The 23,977-nt window shown below is 44.7% G+C and overlaps 2 protein-coding genes across 6 annotated transcripts in view; both read left to right on the top strand.

Annotated features, from left to right (window-relative positions):
• OXSR1 (oxidative stress responsive kinase 1) overlaps positions 1 to 5,447 on the top strand; it is a 91,125-nt gene extending 85,678 nt beyond the window's left edge. For all 3 annotated transcript variants that reach the window (XM_083579770.1, XM_083579768.1, XM_083579769.1), the window contains exon 18: positions 835 to 5,447. In XM_083579770.1, the coding sequence (XP_083435896.1) occupies positions 835 to 909 (75 nt within the window). In that variant the 3' untranslated portion in view covers positions 910 to 5,447. The remainder of the gene's footprint in view (positions 1 to 834) is intronic.
• Positions 5,448 to 6,368: 921 nt separating this feature from the next.
• LOC310746086 (solute carrier family 22 member 13-like) lies at positions 6,369 to 23,745 on the top strand. Of its 3 annotated transcripts, none has more exons than XR_014540485.1 (10): positions 6,369 to 6,971; positions 10,243 to 10,346; positions 12,738 to 12,892; positions 14,387 to 14,555; positions 15,321 to 15,441; positions 16,913 to 17,004; positions 18,224 to 18,438; positions 19,057 to 19,165; positions 21,114 to 21,319; positions 22,412 to 23,745. XR_014540485.1 is itself a non-coding variant. In XM_083579796.1 (10 exons), the coding sequence occupies exons 1-10, from the start codon at positions 6,600 to 6,602 to the stop codon at positions 22,500 to 22,502; spliced, it is 1,638 nt and encodes a 545-aa protein (XP_083435922.1). In that variant the 5' UTR covers positions 6,378 to 6,599; the 3' UTR covers positions 22,503 to 23,745. The 3 variants fall into 3 exon arrangements, 2 of the variants coding, with proteins under 2 accessions (XP_083435923.1, XP_083435922.1); XM_083579796.1 differs by having other exon boundaries at positions 6,378 to 6,971; positions 21,110 to 21,319; XM_083579797.1 differs by lacking the exon at positions 19,057 to 19,165 and having other exon boundaries at positions 6,372 to 6,971.
• Positions 23,746 to 23,977: the final 232 nt, after the last annotated feature.

Genomic DNA, 23,977 nt, shown 5'->3' with positions numbered 1-23,977 from the left:
TGTTTAAAAGCAAGGTTGCAGACCTCATGTTTGCTCGAGGTAGTGGGTCTTTCCCCCCTCCTTTTTCCTTATTCTTTGTGGTCCCAGGTCACTCTTGTCCATAACTCTGCCCCGCAAGTGGCCTGTATTGGAAGGCATAGGGAACACTGGTCACCTAACTTTGCCAAATGTTTCTGCAAGTTCGGTTTTTGCAATAGTATCTTCAGAGGAGCTCCTGGTTCAGCTTCCATCTTATATGGAAGCTTGATTTGCTTCTGTTAGAAACACACCTTAGATTCCCTGGGACTCTTCATATAAAGACTGGGTTCAGGTTGCCTTTGCTACCTTTATGTAAAGATTTGTTGACCGGCTACTGCTGCTCTTTTTGAACCACTTTCTGATATATTTATCATTTTGCTACTATTTATATTTAAATATTTACAGGCCACACTTTTCACAAAGCTACTGCAGGGCTGGGTTACTTATATTTGACTGTTTCCACTGATTCTTAATTTTCTCTTTCCCGTGGCTCTTTTCTTATTTTGGCGAGGGTTGCTATTCTTGTTTAATCGACAGCAAGCTGTATTGCAGGGGGTTGGACTAGATGACCCTTGGGTCCCTTCCAGCTCTGCACTTCTATGATTCTATGACCCACGACTGTCTGGCCCGGGTGGCGACTCTGCCTCGGCACTGCGAAATCCAGGCATTCTTCTTCACGTAGAATTCCAGGGTGTTGGGGTTTTGTTGTTGTTGTTGTTGTTAATGGTTTGCGATTTTTGAAAATGGTTTGTGGAAAGCTTCTCTCCTCCGTGATGCTTACCGCTGTTGGACTTCCCCGCCCCCTCTGTTCTCCAGGCATCTGGCGTCGAAGGCTCCGATATCCCCGACGACAGCAAGCTGATTGGGTTTGCCCAGCTCAGCATTAACTAAAACGACACTCCCAGACGATGGTTCCCCCCCCCAACGGGTGCAGCCTTGAACGCTTCTGTCAACCTGAAAAGCAAAACCACTACTGCCAAAGAACCAAACTACAGCTCCCTTTCTTAGAAGCTTTAACCTCGTTTGTTTCCCGAGTCGCATCGCGGCGCCTCCTCACCGACACCACCATTGCAGACAGCTGGCTTCTCGGCCACGTTTCCTTCATCCCAGATGTGCAGACCAAGCCTTCCATTGCCTGCATGTTTGTAGTTTTTTATGATTATGATTATTATTATTATTGCCTTAACTATTTAAAGTACAAAAAAAGAAAGAAAGAGAAGGAGCCAGAAATACTACTGAGAGTACGACACGGGGCTTCCACTACTCTTAACAACTACCCCGGCGTGATTCGTGTGCCTGTCCGTTTCTTGATTCTATGTCGAATCAGGTTTTTATCCCCCCTGTGTGGCTGTGTGGTTGTTGCTCCATTGCAAAAGGGGGTTTGCTTCACTTTTGGGTCCACTTTACCAGGCATTGGGGGGGGGGAATACTTTAAAAACTACAGGAATGGCAAGCTATTCTAGCATGTCAGAAATCCGGATGGGCTCTTGCAAACCCAACAAAGTCTTAAGAGAGAGTCTTAAGCCTTAGGCTTAGCAATAAACCATTAAGGGATCTTATTTAATGGGTCTACGGCACGAAAGAAATGGATTAGCCTTAATTCCTCCTCGCCCCCTTCACATTAATGCAAAATAGAGCATTTGGGAAGGGGAACTATCAGGGTATCGTTTTGTTGCTGCTGCTTTTTTTGTTACTTTTCACCATCCACAATCTTGTCAGGCCACTTTCCAACGTGTTTGTCTCTAGAGGAGGGGTGGTGGACCTGTTGTTGCCCCCACCTCCCATCTGTCCTATCCAGCATGAGCAACAATCGGGGGGGATGGAATTGTGGTCCAAAAGCACCCAGAGGAGGGTTGCGGGCTTCCCACCCTTGCTCTAAAGCGCCAAGCCAGAATTGCGCTGAGTCGATCCTCTGCATACTTCTGCTGCTGTTGCTGCCATGCCCAAATCACCGTTGTTTCAAAAGCGTTGGCCGCTGGGAAGTTTGGGAAGGCTGGCCTTTGCAATCCCTGTTTTCCCATCGGGGGGTGGTTTCCGTAACAACGTTTGTGATGGGCGTCTCATGCTGAAAGGAGATTGGGTGGAGCAGTGGGACTGGATAGCTCTAGATATTGGGCTGCTTTGTAAAAAGAGGAAGAAGTTCCCCAACCCCCCCAGGAATTTTGCCATGCTGTTATCAGGCTTGCTGCGTCCCCACAAATCTACACAGTCATTGGGTGGCAGCACTGGGTGAGTTTCAAACCTCCTGACTTCGCAATCCTGGGAATTGTAGTTGTGTGGTTAGGAATGCGTTGGCCAGCCTCTTCTAATTTGTTAAGCCTCCAGTTGTTGCTAAACCACAACTCCCGTTATCCTTGATCATTGTCCAGGGCTGAAGGGAGTTGGGAGTCCAATATTCCCTGGGGGTGAGCATCTTGGTCTCTCTGGAGATGAGCGTGTTGCCAAAAAAAGGAAGGCAAGGGAAATCTCAGCTTGCTAAGCTGGCTGCAATTCCCAGAACTCTTTTGCAAAGCTTGGGTTGCTTCTTCAAATGATACACATTTCCCCTCACCGTGGAATATTTCTCTGCAACCGTTTTTGAGAAGGGAGACTATGTTGCTGGAGGTTGTAATTATGCAAAGTTTGGCTGGGGTGGTTTAACTGTGCAAAGTCGTAGATGTGTGGTTTGACGCATTCATAAAACCAGATGTTCTCTGTACATGGTTGCTAAGAACAAAAGTTGACCATGCCTTCTGGCAGTTGGAAGTTCTGTATTTGTGTCTGTACGTGTGTGTGTGTGTGTGTGTGTGTTTCAGCCGAAGCAAATCTTTCCTGTTCTTGTTCTCAGAATTTTCCTTTGGTGTGTTCAAGATAGAAAATGCATTCATCCTCTTTCCTCCCCCCCCCCCCCCTGCACAGACTGGTACATATGGAACCACCCCTATTCTGTTTTTACAGCAATAAGATAAATAAATAGATTGCCAGTAGATTCATACATGGCAAGATTAAGCTCTGGACAATTTTGTCCCTCTTGCTGCACTAATTGCTTGGAATTTGCAAAATTGATTTTTTTTTTATACTCTCCAGTGTGAGCATCAAGAGTTTGATCAAGATGATATAACTGAAACCAATATAGCTTGCGTTTAGTATTTTTTAAAGAAATGAGTATCTGGTGGGGTGTGTGCGTGCGTGTGTATGTGTATGGTTTTTTTTTCGTTTTTTTTGAATTTCTACATATAAATTATACTTTTTAGTTTGGAAAAAAAGCAACACTTGTAATGCAATATGTGAATAATAAAATGGTGTAGATTCCTCCCTCTCTCACAGGCCTCCCCTCCCCCCCCCACTTCAAACACAGTCCAGTTGGGCCTTTCGTGTATCCCTGCTCTGCTTTTGAAGCGTAGAGAAAATGTAGGCAGTCTGTGATGGGTGAATTTAAATCCCAGATAAAGGAATTGAGTTTTCGTTTCTCGCCCTACAGCCTTCCAATGTACTTGGAATTGGCCCAGTCGGCACATTGCAATGCCAATCTCTTAACCAGAGTTAAACTCTCTGGAGCTGGCTTACAGATTCCTTCCTTCCTTCTCGTTGACTCTCTTTCCAGGGCAAATTCCAGCCCTCCTTGTTTCTTTGGCTTTATCCGTGGTTCTGCTCCAGCTTTAACCGGAATTAACTTTCCAAGCATGCATCTGAAGCTGCTCTGTTAACTTGGGTTAAGGCAGATCCTGGTTAACGTTTCTGCAAAACCGTGGCTACGACCGAGAAAGAAGCTGGGGAAAGAGAAGATGGAGCTTGCAAGTTTTGCACCTCACATCTAACCTCTTAACTGGGATTTAAGGCACACACAATCTGGTGCCTTCAGGGGTTTTGGACCACAATTTCCATCTGCCCAGTTGTGATCCAAAACCTCTTGAGGGCACCAGGTTGGGGGGGAACTGATAGAAGAGACGTGTGCACTTGCCCACTCTGGTTGGGGGGTTTCAATTCAGTTAGGCATCTCTTGGAATCTTTCCCCCCATTTAACCAATTATATTTATATATTTTCACCCTATCGGCAGTGACAGAAGCTTCCTTCACTCTCTCACACACAAGTTTTTGCCATGTTTGCTTTTAAAGAGAAAATAACAATTCATAAAAACAAAACAAAAAACCCCAAAACCTGTAGTTTTATTCGCTCTACCGGTAGGTCACGAGCAAAAACTGCTACAAGCGTGGAGGCAAAACGAAGAAAGGATAGGAAAGGGCCACATCGCAGTGGTGTCAAAGAGGCAGAGTGTGAAACAAAAGAGCCCCGTTCGAATTCTGAGTGTCTGTGTTGGAAGAGCTAGTTCTGTCCGCCTCGCCCCCTCTGAGAGCACCACATTCACCCCCACTCAACTCTTACTTTCTTTTAAAACCTGCATGGGTGGGGTGTAACACTAAGTAGTCCCGGGACTACTGTTTCCGAGGGGGGGGCGTGTCTCTGACCGGGGTGTGGGGGTCCCCACTTGATCGATGGGAGTGGCGGAGGCTCCGCCGCAGTCTCGATTCCCTGAATCCTTTGCCTGCCTTCGGCCGGCGGCGCGTCCCTTCGGAGCCTGTGATGTCATGCCACTAAAGTGGGCAGGGCTTGCCTCAAGCCCCACCCCCTTGTGTGATGGTGATTCAGAAAGGTGGGTGGAGCTAAAATGGGCCTCAGGTGAGGAGCCAGGTGGGCGAAGCTTGGAGGGCAAGTAGAAGGCACCCCCCCCCACTTCCCACCCTGTCTTCAGCTATGAAGACCAAATTATTCTGGTACAGTATTACTTCACTTTTGCCTGCATGCCGTGCGAACCTTGTTGTACTCTGCACTGGGACGGGAGTCCAGCCTAATCCAGTGCAATGATGCAGTATCTATTTATTTGCTCCCACCTCTGTCTAACCCAAGTCTAGCGGACAAGAGTATCCATGCTGGCCGTTCTCCTTGAAATTTTATTTTATTCTGTCTTAATGAGCCTTCACTCCCCTTGCTGTTAGAAATTTCTAGGCACGTGTCTCTTGGTAATAGTTTCCTTTTTTTCCTTTTGTTTTTTTGCCTGGGATACTAAAAAGTGCTAGACGACTGTTTTGTTCTTGAGGTTCAAAGTGCCAATGATTTTATTATTTTATATTTTAATTTTTTGGGGGGGGGGGTAAGGAATTATTTCTAACCTTTTTACCCTTAATGGATCAGAGGGGTTTTTTTAAATTTTATTTTGGGTAAATTCTGAACTTGAACCTAGAAATCAGTTGGTATTTTTTTAAAAACTTAGTTGATACTCTTAGGGATGATGATGGTGTATTAATATAACAGGAACCTCTACACGATTTTGGTGTACTGTAGATTTTAATGAAAGATGTAAAATATTCAGCCTTTTCCCTCCCCCTTTGACTTTGTATTTTACTGCATGTACTTCTCTAATTTTTAATCAATAAAAAAAAAGTCCATTGCTTTTTGGAGTTGGTTTGTATTCTTATGATGCTGCTCTCATACTCTCTTTGCCTCTCCTTGCAAATATCCCCAATTCCTCATCACGGTTATGTCGTATGTTGTAAACAAAAATGGCCCTTTTCCCTTATGGGGTATCCAAGAGCCCATATAGAGACCTTACATAGGTTCCCTATTGGTAGGAGAGAATAACAGAGGCCAACCAGAGAATATTGAGAAGCAAAGCAGCTAGTAAGCTTGATCTTTATTGAACTGTTGCAACAGGGTGCTCCCCTCACCCGCAGGAGAGAGGAGGAACCCTGTAGATCAAGACCACCCCCAGAAACATCATACCTACATCACAGAAAAGGCGATCTTAAAACAGAAATTTGAATGTTGTTTTTCTCCTGTCCTTGTTTATCTCCTGTCTGGCTGGTTACTTGATTGGATTGCCTGGGTAACCTGGCCAGTCTTTTGTAATGATAAATACTTAGTTCCTGGGCCAGGTCACAGGCTCACACCCTATTCAAACACAGACATACCCTTAAGACAGGATTTGCGAAGGAAAAGACAATGGGGAGGCTTTTCCATTTTCTTTTGACCTTGCAGAGAAACATTTGGTCAGTTTGGGAATCAAAATGGTTCCAGGTCGGTCTTCCTGTGCTGATCTATGTATGTGCTTGGTTGGTACACTTATGAACATTTAACATATATCTAAGACCTCAAAATTCCTATCACACGTATGCTTAGATACAAGAGAATGTCCACACAACACACCAGCCTTCCTCAAGAGAAGTTCTGGACCAAATTTGTAATCTCTCTGCCCAACTTTAATTGTTGGCTCTTTGTTCCCATCTCCCCATTATTTTTCAATATTTCCTTAGTTGGCATTTCCAACATTAGAATAAATAACAGCTTGTCTTGTCCCTTTTTCAATACGGCATTTTCCCTTGATATTGTCATTTATTGTTGGCAGCCGGGTTAATGGGTTACAGAGCAGTGTTGCAGAAATGTGAGGCGCTCATGTTGTCAAAAGATCGCAGTGGATACCCATCCTTGTTGCCAAATCCCATCTAAACATTTATTTTGGGTTTAAACATTAATTCCAGAGGCTAGGTGAAAAAGGTCTTTGGGGGAGATTGCAGTCACAGAAGGGAAGGGTAGAAAGAAGCTAGCAATGTCTGACACTGGGGAAATCATCAAAACTCTTGGAGACTTTGGGCGTTTCCAATGGCGGTTGTTGGTGCTCGTGACTCTAACCTCGCCAAGCCTCGCCTTCCATATGTTTTCCCAGTTATTCATGGTCCTGGAGGAGCCCCATCATTGCAACACAAGCTGGTTCAACGCCATCGGCTTGAACCTGACCGAAGAGGAACGGCTGAACTTGACCCTTCCCAAAAAGCCCAATGGGACATTTGAAGAATGTCTCATGTACACTCCAGTGGACTGGGATCTCGATGCCATCCTGCAATATGGACTTAATTCTACCGAAACGTGTCGGCATGGGTGGGTTTATCCTTCAAACCAAGAGCCTTCCTTGCTCACACAGGTTTGGAAATTGTGTTTTACCCTTCTGAATTTTCCCCTAAGTTATTTATTAATTTATATACCAATTATATATGCCAAAATGGCTTCAAAGCAGTCTATATACCCCTGTCTCCTTCCCTTCGTGGATCCCAAGGCAACCTACATTTCTGTCCCACTGTGATGGGGTCTCCCATCCAGGCCTGGATCTGCTTAGCTTCAACAAGGTGGTGGCCTCGTGGGTCTTCAGACCGTAGGGCAGGACCGCAGTCCAGCACTTTTATTCTGCACAGACAGCGCATTGCAAGGAAGCAGACATTACGAAGTGTACATTCCTGAAGGTGATTTTTGAACCGTTAGAAGTGACTGCAACAGCGACTGATTTTGGTTATTTCTTTATATAAGATTGTCCCAGCATACGTCATGCTTCAGAGAAGCCTATTTAGACATAAAGCCGTATATTAATGGCAGCTAGAGAGTTGACAGCCACACGTCCTGGTCAATAGTTTCCTTCGGTGTGTAAAACATCACTCTTGTCCTACTCCTCTAGCTCCTGAGCCCTTGTGGGAAGAGTCCCTAATTGCATGTCCAGACCCCGCATTCACCCCCTCGTAAAGAATTAAGACACCAGGACACAGATATTATGTTAATGTTATTGGGCAAATTTTGGCCACAACTTTATTGATTACAGACTGTGTATTGGCTTAGGCATTGAATGGACCTGACTATATCTGCCTCCTGCCCGTTGCGCAGGGAGTCCGTTAAGGTAAACCACCAGAAAAGGGAGCCTGTTGATGCAGAACAACTGGAGCTCCCCCTGGTGTTCCCGACGGGGTCGTGTCATGGCCCTAGCCCCGCCCCCGGGCTTCAGACAAGATCAATACCCCCGATTCCTTTAACGGAATACCCTTAAGCTTGGAGGGGCAGGTGATGGCCACACCTCCCTCATAAGGTCAAACAATGCCTAACCGCAAAACCTTACAAAGTTGTGACGATTGCTACGAGGTAGGCGAAAACCAAATGGCCCCTTGCCAGTTTTGCCAAGTGGAAAAATTCCTCCCTCAATGGCGACCAACTGAGGTCCATAGCAAGGCCAATGCAGAAAACCTGTAAACTAGGGAGGGAATTTGAAGAAGCGAGCCAAGAGGAAGCCCTCTGGCTCACACCCCAGCTTAAATATTCCCGGCCACGCCCCCCCAGTCACCGGATTGGCTGGCTGGACGATGACGTGGCCGGGATCTCCCGGGCAATGCGGGACTTTGCTCCCTGCCCCCGGAGGAGAGTGGGTGGCCACGTGGTCCACTGCAACTCCTCCCCACAGTGAAGTGGAGCGGACTTCACAGCTTTTGAGACTTCCTTGCATGTCCACCTCTGGCCTTTTGATGCCAGCACTACCAAATTCCTGTTCCTAGGAATATAGGAAGAGCGCTTTAGAATCGGGCTAAATAAAGTCTGTTCTTACAGTGGCTAACCACTGGAGGCAATCTATTGCCATCATGATTAGCAGTCATTGGTGGTCGTAGTCTCCATTAGTTTGTCTAATCCCCTTTTCCACAGTTTAGCCATGCATGCATTGTGTATGGTACCAGGTACCTCATTTTGAGCACACTGAAGTTTCAGGAGGTGGTGCCTGCTGCACTCCACACACTCGCAATTCAGAGCCATTTCACTTCCACACCTGTAGCCATAGGCGCCGACTCCTGTTGAGCAACATCTTATGAACCACCCTGAAATCTTTAGACAACGGGCAATATATAAATTTTATTAACAACAACTCCCAGCTCCAGTGCCTGCCCCACAGATGATGCTAAATCACAATTTGGCAACCCTAAGTGTTTTTGCAAGCCAGGGAAAGTGTATTGCTTTGCATTCATTTCTTTGTCTTCCTGTCTATTTCCAGCTCCCTCCCACCAAATTATGAACTTTAAACTTAAACAGCAGCATCATTTTTCAGGCAAGTAAAAACGGTAAATGCAATGGCCGCTATCAAAAAAAATTGTGTGTGCATATGTGCACACAAATACAAAATTAAAAGCAAATTGAATTTTAAAAAATCACCCAAAGTTACAGAACAAAAGGAACTTAATTCCCATTCAATTCACTTGGAAATTATAGGTGGAATTCAGAGATGTTTGATTTACTGTATTTTTCGCTCCATAGGGTGCACCGGACCATATGGCGCACCTAGTTTTGGGAGGAGGAAAACAAGAAAAAAATATTCTGAATTCCAGAAGCCAGAACAGCAAGAGGGATCTGGCTTCTGGGATACCGTGTGGCTGTTCTGGCTTCTGGGATAACCTTGCCAAGCCTCTTCAGGGCAGCGGGATGAAGGCTCCCCCTGCCTGAAGAGGCTGCGCAGGGCTAAGGCAGAAGCCAGGACAGGCGCGTCGCTGAAGGGGTGTTGCCGCTTCAGCGAAGCTGGAGAAGGAACAGAAGGAGACCCTTCTGTTCCTCCTCCGGCTTCGCATGACAGGCGTGTCGCTGATAGCCACCTGAAGCCTTTGGAGCGCAGCGGGAACTCGCGCTGCGCTCCAAAGGCTTCAGGTTCCTTTCACTGAAGCCAGGAGAGTCTTGATCTCCCGGCTTCCGCAAAAGGAACCCGAAGCCTTTGGAGTGCAGCGCAAGTTCCCGCTGCGCTCCAAAGGCTTCAGGCAGCTATCCCTGAAGCCTGGAGAAGGAGGGGGTCGGTGCGCACTGACCCCTCTTGCTCTCCAGGCTTCAGCGAAAGCAACGAGAAGCCTCCGGAGCACGGAGGGAGCGCTCCCTCTGTGCTTTGGAGGCTTCTCGTTGCTATCGCTGAAGCCAAGGAGCCTGCATTCGCTCCATAGGACGCACACACATTTCCCCTTCATTTTTGGAGGGGAAAAAGTGCGTCCTATAGAGCGAAAAATACGGTAATTCAGTGACTTAGTTAACCTGAATTAGTTCATTGCAAGTTCTGAATGGACCTTGGTTGAATAGTCCTGTTCTCCACTGACAGCTCCCCTGGTTTTCCGGGTTTACTATCTGGAGATGTTATGGATTGAACCTAGGTCTTTCTGCATACAAAGCAGCTGTTCTACCAATGAGTTCTGGTCCTTCCAATTTAAAGTAGCAGGTCTGTATTCTTGGACAGCTGTTAGCGCAGGCAACAGAGGGTTAAGAGGACCTAGTATGCTAACCCCTTGGTTGAAAGCAGTTTCCTATGCACAAGCCTTGGTTACTGAAAAGATGTGCCCATTGTCAAGGTACAAGTTTAATTCTTTCCCTCTCCTGATTCCCTTCAAGTAAAGTGGCTTTCCTTTTCTTTCCTTAAGTTTGACCTGGTATGTGACTGGGAAGATTTAAACGACATCTCGCAATCTGTTTACATGCTGGGCCTTCTCGCTGGAGCGCTGGTGTCTGGTCTGTTAAGTGACCGGTAAGAGAGAAAATATAAGGGGCAGTAGGCTGGGAAAGTGTTGCTGTTTAGAAATGTGGTCAGCCAGCAGGAGATTCCTGCCCATCCCCAAAAACCAGCTTCAGAAGGATTTTACCCAGGACAGTAGCAGGGGAGGAATGGGTTAAATTCCCCGCTGCTTACCTCCCTGCTTGTAATTATTAGATTCCCCAAGCTAATGCAATTTCCAGTTTTTAGAAACCTGCACCTTAAATGCAAAATAAATAAATAAATGCATTTAACTTTGGCATGTAGCTTGGTCCTTAGAGTGCCGTGGTGTCTTAAAAATGGGTAAAAGTGATTGTGGCACTGCTGCCTGTGTCACCAGACTCCTAAAGTCTACCACAAGCACAAAACCAGAGACAGCGGAGAGGTGTGGCCATGAAGCTCAGAAGGTTCATTGGGTTTATGACATTTATCTACAAAGTTTAAAGCACGTAGATAAACTATTCTCAGTAGTATAATTTGTGATAACATGGCCATCATCGCAAGGCTAGGAGGGTTTAACACACGTAGTGGGAGACACGTCCCTAGTCTCAGTTAAGACCTCAATGGACAGAGTCAAATTTTATCACAAATTGTTACATCTGTAATTTCATGATGGGGTTTGGGGCGTGTCTTCAACAGCAACAATGCAACAAAACAACAACACCACAAACTGGCTTATAAGTATAAAACCAAATTTACTAGAATAGAGGTAGACTTGTAACCATTCAAGCAACAAACATACTAAGGTGCCATGTGCAAAACAAAGCCTGGAGTTTCTGTAAACATAGAGTGGATAAATGTACAACTGTATCTTAACAAGTTACATGTGCAATAAACGTTGTACAGACTGGATAAATGTTTACAGTATCTCCAGGCTTTGTTTTGCACATGGCACCTTAGTATACTTGTTGCTTGAATGGTTACAAGTCTATCTCTATTCTAGTTATTATTCTAGTAAACACCAGTGATGTCTGTTTGCAGGTCCCACTTTTTGCAAAACCCAGTGTTGTAAACAAAATCTGCCCTTTTTCCCTTACGGGGTATCCAAGAGCCCATATAGAGTCCTTAAGTGGGTTCCCTATTGGTAGGAGAAAATATATATATATTTTTTAAAGATATTTATTGGAGTTTTACAAAAACATAAATTTAAAAGATCATATAAAAAGAAAGAAATACAATAAAAGAAACATAGAAAAATACATAAAATAAGAAAAAGAAGAATAAAAACAAATCCATTTTTGTAACCCTAACTCATTATCTTATTTCCTTGGCCTCCTCACACCTCCCCTTTTTGTATCCCCATTTAAATAATCAAATCAGCAAATCCTTACCCTCTTTCGTTCATCTTAACTCTATATCTTAACATATTATAACTCTATATTTTCATCCATTTTCAGTTCAATTTTGCATACTCTTGTTAACTTTGTTGCTAATGCCACTTATTTTCAATCCAACATCATTTTAACATTCGTTAACTTTACAGTGTTTCTGCAGATAGTCTTTAAATTTCTTCCAGTCTTCTTCCACCAACTCTTCTCCCAGGTCTCGGATTCTGCCAGTCATTTCCGCCAATTCCATATAGTCCATCAGCTTCATCTGCCACTCTTCCAGGGTGGGTAAATCTTGTGTCTATTGGTAGGAGAAAATAACAGAGGCCAACCAGAGAATATTGAGAAGCAAAGCAGCTAGTAAGCATGATCTTTATTAAACTGTTGCAACAGGGTGCTCCCCTCACACGCAGAAAAGGAGGATGAACCCAGAACAATTGCACGCAAGGCCTTATATAGACATTTTAAATTCCCTGCCCTGGAGCTCAAGACCACCCCTCCATACCTCATATCTACATCACAGAAAAGGTGTTGTTGTTTTCCTGTCTGTCAGGTTATCTGATTGCCTTTCCTGATAGTCTGTCACCCATTAAAATGCTGATTACTCAGTTCCTGAGACAATGGGAAGGCTCCCTGACCCCCCTCCCTCCTTGCAGAGAAAACATTTGGGAATCAAAAATGATTTCAGGCTGGTCTTCCTGTGCTGATCTATGTAAGTGCTTGGTTGGTACACTTATGAACATTTAACATATATCTAAGACCTCAAAATTCCTATCACACCAGTATACAAGGCAAACATCTGGAAATCAAGAGTAACACTTTGGAGAGGTTGGGAGTATGTAAGTTACGCCAGCCTCCGCCAATGTGGTGCCCTTCAGATATTTTGGGCTCCCATCATCCCTAATTGCCGGTCCATCTGTGTTTTCATCCCTCGACTAAAGAGCGCAGCTGGAGACCAATGTCCTTGTGCTCAGGGATTTTTGTGCCTGCCTCCTGTTTTCTGCTACTGTCTTAGGAGAAGGAAAGTGATGGCAAAATGCATTTCCTCCTCTCCCAGGTTTGGTCGGCGGCCAAGTCTTCTGTTGTCCATGCTCATCGAAGGCGTGTTTGGGGTTGCTACGGCCTTTGCTCCCAATTTCTACCTCTACATTGCGTTCCGATTTCTTGTGGGTGCTTCTGTTTCCGGAGTCGTGATAAGCAGTTTAGCTTTAGGTAAGATGTACAGAAGCGGCTTTACAAAACAGAAAGGGAAGCCTAGTCTCTGGGTTCCTCTTTGGGCAAATGAGGCCCTCAATACCATTCTACCCGGCCCTCGGAAATCTCCCCATGCCACCGCACTCGCTGGCTGTTCTTTGTGCGGTGTATGTTTATTTTTATCATGTTTATTATGAATATTCATTACTCGCCGCCTTGCGAGACATCCTCAGGGGAAGAAAAAGCTAAGGAGTAAACCCTACACAAATCTGGAGTGCAGTCCCTAAGACAGTTGGGTGGCAACTTCTGCAGCTAAGCTGGGGCCAAATGTATGGCTCTGATTTCTATTGGATCACATCAGCGAGGCCTTTATTTTGCTCTGACTGCATTTTTTAAAAGATCAAGAGTGGTGTTTATGCTCCAAATAGCTTCACATTTCCGAGAGCACAGCATTCTGAGTCTTAAGTATGGCTTTTGAAGACAGATATACCAGACTCTCATGTGAGCAGAAGCGATAGCTCAATGGTCAAGCCTTGTGCTTTGCATGTAGTAGATCCCAGGTTCAGTCCCTGACATCTTCAGACAAAAGGACCAAATAGCAGGTGAAGGGGAAGATCCTTCTCTACCTGAGCCCCCTGGGATCTGCTGTCTTTCGGAAGTCCAAAGCCCTCCAGATGGACCAATAATCTGATCTTGCATCAAGCAGCTTCATTTGTTCCATTTGTGATGCACACTTGTCAGAACATAAGACCTGGGCCCTGGACCCTTCCAGGGTTGTTGAACTACAGCTCCCATCACTGGCCATTCTTGCTGAGGTTCATGGGAGTTGAAGTCCCTCAACGTCTGGAGGGCACCATGTTTTTCACCCTTGACCTAGGGTCTTTGTAAGCCCTGGTGATCTTCCGGTAGTTGAGGCTTCTTCGCACAGAGCTATGCAAAATAAACCCCAGATTGACAGCTGGTCAGCCCCAGCCACTTGTCAACCTTGTCCCATTGGAGAGATAAGAACCCGTCCAAGTTCAGTTGACCTAGGGCAGTGATGGCCAAACTTGGCCCTCCAGCTGTTTTGGGACTACAATTCCCATCATCCCTGACCACCGGTCCTGTTAGCTAGGGATGATGGGAGTTGTAGTCCCAAAACAGCTGGAGAGCCAAGTGTGGCCATCACTGACCTAGGGCAAGGTTTATTACCCATTATATTGCTGCCCTAGGAATAGGTTTTTTAATGGCTTTCCATCTGGAACAATATTTTAGTAAGTCGCAGCTGAGTGTGTGTATGTGTGACTGAACATCCAAGACAAGTGCCCTACATAATAGCTGCAAATTCTCTTTGCACTACCAGCAGGAAAAATCAAGAGAGGGTTTTGTGGAACTGAATGCAACTTGAAGCCAAAACTTTAAATTGTGAGACTGCCCTGTCAAAAGCTGTTTTTTTTAAAAAAAATTAAAGCTTTATTCATATGATTGGTTTTTTGTTATGCTTTGAAATCAATTTCTCCTAACCACCTGTAGCTACAGAATGGGTTGGAATTGTCTACCGTCCACATACGGTGATTATCAGCCATGTAGCCTTTTCCGTGGGGCAGATGATCCTGGCTGGCCTGGCTTATGCCTTTCGCGACTGGAGGACGCTGCAGCTTGCTGGATCTGCTCCAGTTTTTGCCCTCTTCTTCTACCTGTGGTGAGTGCTGGATCAGAATGTGACAAGTCCCAGAGACAGGCTGCCAGCCACCCACCCACCTATTTTTTATTTGAAGTGGTGTTTTGTTTTGTTTTTACCCTGCCTTCCGCAAGAGCCCCAAGGTGGCTTACATTGAAAACAGGTGCATTGCAGAGGGTTAGACTAGATGACTCATGGTGTCTCTTCCAACTCTGCTGTTCTATGAATTGGACTTGCAGCAGTATATCTATATCTATATCTATATCTATATCTATATCTATATCTATATATCTATATACACCTTTTTATTGATTTTTAACATATCAGTTCCAACAGTCATACACCATATCTTCTCATCTTATACAATATTTTAGACTTCCATCAACACCTCTGATGATTTTCCGTTCTTTATCACTTTTTCAGCATTTTAAAATTTCTATATTGCATTTAATTGTCCTTAACTAATCATTCTTTTCATAGTCTTTCTTGTAATATTTCAAACAATCCACCTTAAAAAAACTTCTTGCAAACCTACTAGCGTAATCTGTTCATCACAATTACTGGAGTTCATATATTTACTCCAGTCCTCTTAGAATCTCTGATCCCACAGGTTTCAAATCCTTCCTGTTAATTTATCTAAATCTGCATAGTCCGGACTTGCAGCAGTATATCAAGGGTTCCAGCCTGCTATGCTGTCTGCCAGGTCACCGTACCATTCTTGTTTTGTTTTTAGTAGGTATGTAATGGACTGCCCTGAATTTGCTTGCCTGTTGGAATATTTCTCAGGATTCTTCCTGAATCTGCTCGGTGGCTGGTGACCAAAGGAAAAACAGAAGAAGCCAAGAAGCTTCTCCAGAAGGCATCTTCTGTCAACAAGCGAACCATCCCACTGAAGCTGTTAGATGAGGTAAGAGAAGCCGGGCGTTGTAGCCAGCTATTCTTTCCAAAATTATCATTTATTTCACCTAGTCCATATTGTTTTGTACACCCCAATCTCAGAACGGTGAGAGATTTCAGGGGTGCCAGACATATCTTGGGCTAATTACTTGCACCCTTCCCCCCCACAAAAAATTAGCTAACTTCAATTTTCAAAAGCAGATGTGTTGTAGAAAAAATGAAAAGCACAAAACTTGAAACTGATAAATGTATTTTAAATTGCTGAAGTCTCCTACTTGTAGCATCAAAAGATTGGAACCCTAGGCATGGAGTGGAGTGGAGCTCTATGGCTCTAGGATGAAGTCAGAGAAGCAAAGGTAGCTCAGTAGTATTTGCCATAAAGCCTAGACTGTCTTTTCATCTAATCCAGTGGCTGGGAACTTGTGGCACTCTAGATATTGGTTGGGCAACATCTCCCATTGTCCCTGACTGCTAGCCTTGCAGGCTGGGGCTAGCAGAGGGCAGCAGAATCACCATTCCTATCTTACCGTGTACTTAAGCTCAAAAGAAAAGAAATGCAGTCGTACCTTGGTTTTCGAACAGCTTAGTTCATGAACAACTTGTAACTCGAACGCTGCAAACCCGGAAGTAGGTGTTCTGGTTTGCAAACTTTGCCTCGGAAGCAGAATGTCTGGCACGGCTTCCGCAGCTTCTGATTGGCTGCAGGACACTCCTGCACCCAATCAGAAGCCGCGCCTTGGTTTCCAAACGTTTCAGAAGTCGAACGGACTTCCGGAACGCATTCTGTTTGAAAACAAAGGTACGACTGTGGATAACACTTTCCCCATGCTTTTCCAGCATCTGGCTCCAGAGGAAAACAAGCAAATGAATCTAGCCAAGCCATCCCGACTCCTTAGCAGCCTCCATTTAGCAACTCCTCACGTCTCCATTGCGCAAATCATGTTTACCCCTAACTCCCACAAAACCTTGTCCAGCTGAGAAGGTGAGCAGACAGGAACCATGGATGAGCTGGGCAGGAACTGCGCTTCTTTTCACTCGCCGCAAAGCGCAACAGAATACCTGCCAAGTGCCCTGGGAAAAATGGAACATCCGGGGTTTTTGTGTGAGAGATTGTGGTGACCATTTTCGGCATCACGTGCTCTCACACTGTGTTCTCACCCCCAAAAGCGCTTTTGGGGGGGGCAAGGGCAAGGAACAGGTCACGTGACTTGCCTGGGAGTGTGTCCTGGAAGACGCGAGTCCTGGTTTTGTGTCTCCAGAAGTTGGGCAGTGTGCTACAGGGACACAGATATGGCCAACACTGTTTGGGTGGTCCATAACTATAGTTTGGTTTTGATGCAGAAACAAACAAACAAACAAACAAACGAAAAAAGGTGAACTGAGATGGGCTTTCCAGAAAGCAAGAGATTACAAATGAAGTTAACTTGGTTTCCCCACTCCGTCCTTTCTCTCTTTGTTTTCACTTTCATGTCTTGCAAAAGCTGAAACCTGAAAAGACCGTGTCTGCAGGCATTTGGGAACTGTTTAGAAACCCTCACATGGGGAAGGTGACTTTCATCCTATCAGCAGTCTGGTAAGCCTGTTATCTATGGTTACTTTATTTGCAGTAGTACATTTGCAGGCCAAAGGTGCAAAGTTCCTGGCCTCTGCTCTGTATGCAGAAGGTTCCCTTTTCAAACTCCGCTATCTCCAGGTGTGGCTGGCAAGGACGCTACCTGAAACCCCAGAGAATCACAGCCATTGTGTGGACAATACTGAGTCCGATGGACCAGATATCCAACTTGGCGTATTTCCTAGATCTCAGAGAATGGGATTGGAAAGAGTACCTGGGCCAAAGGGCCAACGATTTGATTATGCAGAAAGCATCTCCATGCATTTTGTCTCCTTTTATATTATCCTATTCATACATCAGCCCACACCGAAAGCTCGGCGTCTGTAATTTGCCCAAATTACATGCCCTTTTCCAAGTCGCATTTCCAAAACGATCTGCACTCCCATCCATGCGGGTTAGAAAATGTTAACGGAAAAATCCGAGGGCTCCCTTGGACAAAAACAAAGACACCAACCAGGATAACTTGGAGGAAAACAGCAGCCTGTAGGTTTGGCCTTTATTGATCTGTTGCAACAGGGTGCTCCCCTCACCTGCAGGAGAGAGGAGGGACCCAGAAAAATGGCGCACAAGGCCTTATAAAGACTTTTGAAATTGCCACCCTCTAGATCAAGATCACCCCCCAGAAACATCATACATACATCACAGAAGGGGTGTAACCTAAGACTACCCCTCAGATACATCACCTACATCACAGAAAAGGCGGTCTAAACAGAAATTTGAATGTTGTTTTTCTCCTGTCCTTGTTTATCTCCTGTCTGTCAGGTTACTTGATTGGATTGCCTGGGGAGCCTGGCCAGTCTTTTGTAATGATAAATACTTAGTTCCTGGGCCAGGTCATAAGCTCACACCCTACTCAAACACAGACATACCCTTAAGACAGGATTTGTGAAGGAAAAGACAATGGGGAGGCTTTTCCACTTTGACCTTGCAGAGAAAACATTTGCTCAATTTAGGAATCAAAATGGCTTCAGGTCGGTCTTCCTGTGCTCATCTATGTACGTGCGGTTATGAACATTACCATATATCTAAGACCTCAAAATTCCTATCACAAAACCTTTTAAAGAAGTTAAAACGGGGTACTGTGAGGAATCGCAAAGGTGTGTTTTGGGAAGTGCTGTGTGTCCTTCCAGTTTAAAACTCTCCTTACTTTTAATCATGGTTATGGTCTCTTTGCCTTTAGGTTTGTCAGCAGTTTGGCGTACTACGGGTTGAGCTTGAACGTGGGCAGTTTCGGTTTCGATATCTACCTGACGCAGGCAATCTTTGGGGCTGTTGAAATTCCAGGTCGTCTCTCCTGCATCTTCCTGGTGCAGTGGCTAGGGAGAAAGAAATGCCAATCTTCCGCCTTGCTCCTGGGGGGAGCTTGTTGCCTTCTCATCGCAGTCATCCCAAAAGGTGCATATCAACCCCTGATGGGCTAGCATCCCCCGGGCTAACACTTGCCAAATGGGCTCTGTTTTAAACCAGTCTTCAAAAGAGGTTCGGATAAGTGAAGTCAGGCGATGCTCTGATTGGAATCTCGGCTTGCTCCAGCAAGCAGCCGACCCAGGCTGAGCATTCAATAGCGCTCCAGTTTCCTCTAAGCAGCAGTCCTGTCTTTCGTGAGTGACATCTCTACTCTTATAGGGGCTTATCATTCATCTTATTATAATAATAATAATTTAATTTAATGCATATACCTCTTAATGCTAAAATGAGCTGTTTACAAACTATAAAAACACAAGAAGTTAAAATATAAAGACCCCAGATTAAAATATGCAAGAAAACAACCCCATTTGAAACCACACAGCAATTTAAGCAGGAGATTGAATTGAGAGATCAAGGCAATGCCTGTGGCAACAGATGCATCTTCTGAGGCTGGTGGCATGCCCATATAGATGGCGCCTCTTGTACCCATGGCCTCTTCCCCTGAGCATGGGTTGTTGAAGCCCTGGGTCGCATGACAACACACACACACACACACACTGCTTTTGTTTTTGGCTTTTCTTTGACATACAATCTTTCTCCCCCCAGATCTGCCTATACTAGTAACACTGTTTGCCACCACCGGGAAGTTTATCATGTCTGCTTCCTTATCTATATCATATGTGTATTCTGCAGAGCTGTTCCCAACTATTGTCCGGTGAGGCTTGCTATGTACTTTAAAAAATATTGTGTCTCAAAAACGGGGTGTATTTATGCAGAGGGCCTGTAATAGAGCTTTTTTAAAATAAAGAGTTATATCAGATGTAAAGGTTGCATTTCCAGTTTTTAAATTGGATAATTCACGACCTTTTGCAGTGTTACGTAATAGACGTTGCCCATATGAGCAGCCATAGCCATAACACCACCCTGTCTGCTCTTTTAAGTTAGCCTGCTGCTCTGTATAATTCAAGCACTTGTAGACTGCAATGGGCTTTGATGACAAAATGGTGGAAAGAGAGTGGGGGACTGCTAGGTCTGGAGAACCAGGCTCTCTAGCAAAATTTGAGAAACGTCACACGCCGTCAGGGCTTTTTTTCAGCCGGAGCTCACCAGAGCTCGGCTCCAGCACCTCACAGGTAGACATCATTGCCATTCTAAAAGAACAAGGAAAACGTTCATGATGACCTCTTTTTCTAGAAAAATAGCACTGCATGTTGTGTTTATAAACCAACCATACAATCAACAAATGATTGTAAGTTTAAACTTGTAGACTGGGTGAATGGAAAAGACTGACAGAAACAAGTGAAATCTCCACCCTCCACTCACTTTCCTAACAGAGGTGCCAACTTCTAAAGTCGATTGCGAGTGCCCAACGTCACAAAGGAGCCAGGGGTAGAGCTGAATGCCCTCTGAACATTGAGGGGGCCTAAGAGTTTTAAGCCAATGCTTATTCCTGCTTCCAAGGGGAGCTGGCTGTTCATAGTGCTTATTGGCTGTGCTTTGTGGCAATCAAAAAGCCACTTGGGCTATATCCCAGTTTCAGGAATCTCTAGGGAGAGTGCCATTTGTGTGGGTTGCCTTTTTACATCCATGTGGCCCCTCTGGCTCACATGGAAGCAGTGCCACCTCCTGAGCCTGGGAACTACCATTTTTAGTTCCCGCAGTGCCCCCAGATCCCCTCCAGAGGATATATTGAATTTTATTATTTCGGTCACAGACTAGTTCCAGCCCACATACAATATCAAGGAAGCCATAAAACACGATAGGGATACATTTGAATTTGCAATTAGGTATAACAGAGGCAATAAGGATATAGCAACAGTTAAAAAATATATAAATTAAAACTTTGTTGTTGTTTAGTCGTTTAGTCGTGTCCGACTCTTCGTGACCCCATGGACCAGAGCACGCCAGGCACTTCTGTCTTCCACTGCCTCCCGCAGTTTAGTCAGACTCATGTTTGTAGCTTCGAAGACACTGTCCAACCATCTCGTCCTCTGCCGTCCCCTTCTCCTTGTGCCCTCCATCTTTCCCAGCATCAGGGTCTTTTCCAGGGAGTCTTCTCTTCTCATGAGGTGGCCAAAGTATTGGAGCCTCAGCTTCAGGATCTGTCCTTCCAGTGAGCACTCAGGGCTGATTTCCTTCAGAATGGAGAGGTTTGATCTTCTTGCAGTCCATGGGACTCTCAAGAGTCTCCTCCAGCACCATAATTCAAAAGAATCAATTCTTCTTAAATTAAATTAAAACTTAGTCATTAATATATAACCTAAAATTATCATTTAAAACCCTAATCATTATGATAGCACAGCTTGTTCCCTAAGTTTTATGGCAGTCGCACAGAATTTGGCTACCCTTAATGTGATCTCAGGATCCTTGTCCTCTGCCAGGGATTTTAGACATTGAAGTTTGGGTTCATTTTGGAGATTTTTGCATAGCAGGGGTGATAAATACCAAGCGTATATCCCTGTAGAAACGGCAGCGTAACAAGGCATGAGAGACAGTTTCTACTTCCATCAAGCCACAAGGGCAGACTCGTTCCACGTATGGTTTACCCTTAAATCTGCCCTGCAATAAGGCAGATGGCAGCACATTGAATCTAGTGAGGGTAAATGTCTCCAGAGGATTGTGGGAAAGACTCGCCACACGTGTCTTCCTTCCTTCTCAGGCAGACTGGAGTGGGGTGGTGCCAGATGGCAGCCAGATTGGCAGGCATCATCTCGCCTCTGATTGGTCTCTTGGACAAGTACCACCCCTCTATCCCCGTGGTGATGTTTGGCAGTGCAGCCGTGGCTGGTGGACTCCTTGCTTGCTTGCTTCCGGAGACGTGCGGCAAGGAACTCCCGGATTGCATGGATGACATTGCACACTATCAGAGGCAAGTCCTGGTTCTGAAGACTTGTGCATTTATTTATTCCCTTGCCTTTTTTCCATATCCATGTGTTTGTGCTTGAGTTATGGACCTGGTTGTGCTTCCTGGCTGTGTGGAGTCCGCAAGGCAGCTAACCGCTTCCATCAAAACAATGCAGAGCTAAAGCAACAGTGTTGGGTGGTTTAAAAACACTGTTTTGCACCTGCCGGGGGCCAAGCAATTGTTTACAATCATTTATACATATGGTTAATTGAACTGGTTATCAGAAGAGAAGGTTGACTGCTGAGGTTTTTACTCTCACTTGGGAATCTCATCGTGGATCGCTTGATTACTCTGCCTCTCAAGCTGCTTCACACATGCATTGCTGTTGCTGGAGGTCCACAATATTGAGGGTTTGCTTGCATGTGCAGATGAGGTGTCACAGACCTAATGCCACAAACAGATCTCATGTCTCAGCCGATCATGCAGTTTCCAGGGCAGAAGGTCCACTTGTTTGCCTTCTATTAACGTACATGAATGTGTGCCTTGATGAATGGCAGGTGATCTTCAGTAACTGTGGCTGAATCACACATGTTAGGCATCATCTGACATTGCAACCATCAGTGCTAATGTGGCGTCACCTGAATGGGCTGGGAAAGGCTGTGTCTGAAACCCTGGAAAACTGCTGCAAGTGAGAACAGACAATATTAACCTACATGGTCCCAAAACCATGACGAGAGCCAGTGTGGTGTAGTGGTTAAGAGCGGTAGTCTTGCAATCTGGTGAACCGGGTTTGATTCCCCGCTCCTCCACATGCAGCTGCTGGGTGACCTTGGGCTAGTCACACTTCTCTGAAGTCTCTCAGCCCCACTCACCTCACAGAGTGTTTGTTGTGGGGGAGGAAGGGAAAGGAGAATGTTAGCCGCTTTGAGACTCCTTAGGGTAGTGATAAAGCGGGATATCAAATCCAAACTCTTCTTCTTCATGACTCTGTGTGAGGCAGCTTCTGTGAACCAATTCCTAGGTTTGCTTGATGCACCTGCCATTCAGAATCATTTGGAGCAGAAAACGTATGCATGAATTTAATCATCTCCTTTTAACCTTCTTTCCCCTCCATAGGCCCAGCAAAAGAATCAACGGTAGTTTGGGAAATGTGTGTTTAAAACCGAATGAAGACATTACTGAACGGATAACAGTAACTCGCCTTTAACCCACCGTGTGGATTGCTCCAAGCTGCCAAGAAGAATGTGTGAATTTCCTCTCCTCCCACTCTGAGCCCAGCAGATAAAAATAATTGGTTTAAATATTTTGTTTAAAAAAAATTGTTTTTAAATGAAAATGAAAATAAAAAATCAGTTCTATTAAGTGCCCCTTAAAATAACTTGGTTTGAAAGATCTGAATGTAATATGAGCAGATTAAAAGCATACACTCATGTTTAAAAGAACATTGATAATCTTAATATAGATCTGGTTGTGCTTCTTACAGAATAGCTGCAGTGCAAATTTAGGGTGCAGTTCTATGCTCACACACATATGGGAGTAAATCTCTTTGGACTCAATGTAGGACTTCTAGAAAACATCAGAATCAGCATTGTATCAAGCCAGACCTGGAGATGCTGGGGATTGAAGCTGACACCTTCTGCATACACAGAATCATAGAATTGTAGAAGGGTCCCACGGGTCATCTAGTCCAACCCACTTGCAAAGCTGCAATCTCAGCTACAGCATTCATGACAGAGGGCTATCTAACCTCTCCTTAAAAACCATTGCACTCTCTCTTTTTCTTTTTTACAGCTGGTGGATTATTAGCTTTCAATTGTTTTATTGTTTCAAAATGCTGTACTTGTAGTGTCCGATGTTCTCTCCAACATGAGAATTTGCTGGGATGGAATGTTTTAGGGTTGTAAATACTCTTGTGAAATGAATATGTGAAATAGTTGAGTGTTTCTCTTATCAGGAGACCTCTGTAGCCTTGCAAGTCTGTGGGAAGTGATCTGCTGGTCTCAGCTTTATCCTTGTACTTGAAAGTTCTAGTGTACCTGAGGAAAACAGAGGTTTGCACGCACGCGTTTGTTTTGTACAGTTTCCATAGCTAAATGTCTGAAAAAACTTTAGGGGGAAGACAGGCAACTTTTTGAAACCCAAGAAACACAGGCCATAACTTTTAACTGTTACGTATTCAAGAGACACCAATATAGCATGTCTGTCCTGAGAAGTATTCAGGTACACTCCAGGCAAAAAAAATTCCTCTATAACCAAACTTTTGGCTGATTAAACCATCGATGGCCTTCTAATGGTGTTTGTAGAAGGAGGGGGAGTATTTGTTTGCTGTTGTTGTTATGTTATGTATTTTGTGTTTCTATTTTGTATTTTTATGCTATAAACCAGCCTATGATGTTTGTATGAAAGGCAGTATCTGAATGAATCAAATAATTAAATGGATAATAGTTTGAGCCATTGGCATTGTGAATACATGCTGGTGGAATACAGGGTTTTTAAAAAGCAGATACGCCTTTGAAACCCAAAATGAACACAAAGCATGCTTTGCCCCTTCCTTACATACTATATATGAGTGGTGGTTTCTCCATGAGAGTCAGCCATTCATTCCGTAACCAACAGGACAATCCAATGTAACTTTCCAACTAAGTGACACTTGGATGTCCCTGAAAGGTACCTAAGTGTAAA

The sequence above is a fragment of the Podarcis filfolensis genome (assembly GCF_964270895.1).
Source record: "Podarcis filfolensis genome assembly, chromosome: 12".
NCBI classification, from domain to species: Eukaryota; Metazoa; Chordata; class Lepidosauria; order Squamata; family Lacertidae; genus Podarcis; species Podarcis filfolensis.
Note: the sequence above shows the minus strand (reverse complement) of the source record. Positions and strands in the feature narration are given on the sequence as shown.

Bases quoted from the DNA above. Each gene is read 5' to 3' on its own strand.
- LOC310746086 (XM_083579796.1), top strand. From the start codon at position 6,600: ATGTCTGACACTGGGGAAATCATCAAAACTCTTGGAGACTTTGGGCGT. The intron at 17,005-18,223 runs GTAAGCCTGTTA...CTTTGCCTTTAG, and splicing joins TTCATCCTATCAGCAGTCTG to GTTTGTCAGCAGTTTGGCGT. The intron at 21,320-22,411 runs GCAAGTCCTGGT...TCCCCTCCATAG, and splicing joins GACATTGCACACTATCAGAG to GCCCAGCAAAAGAATCAACG.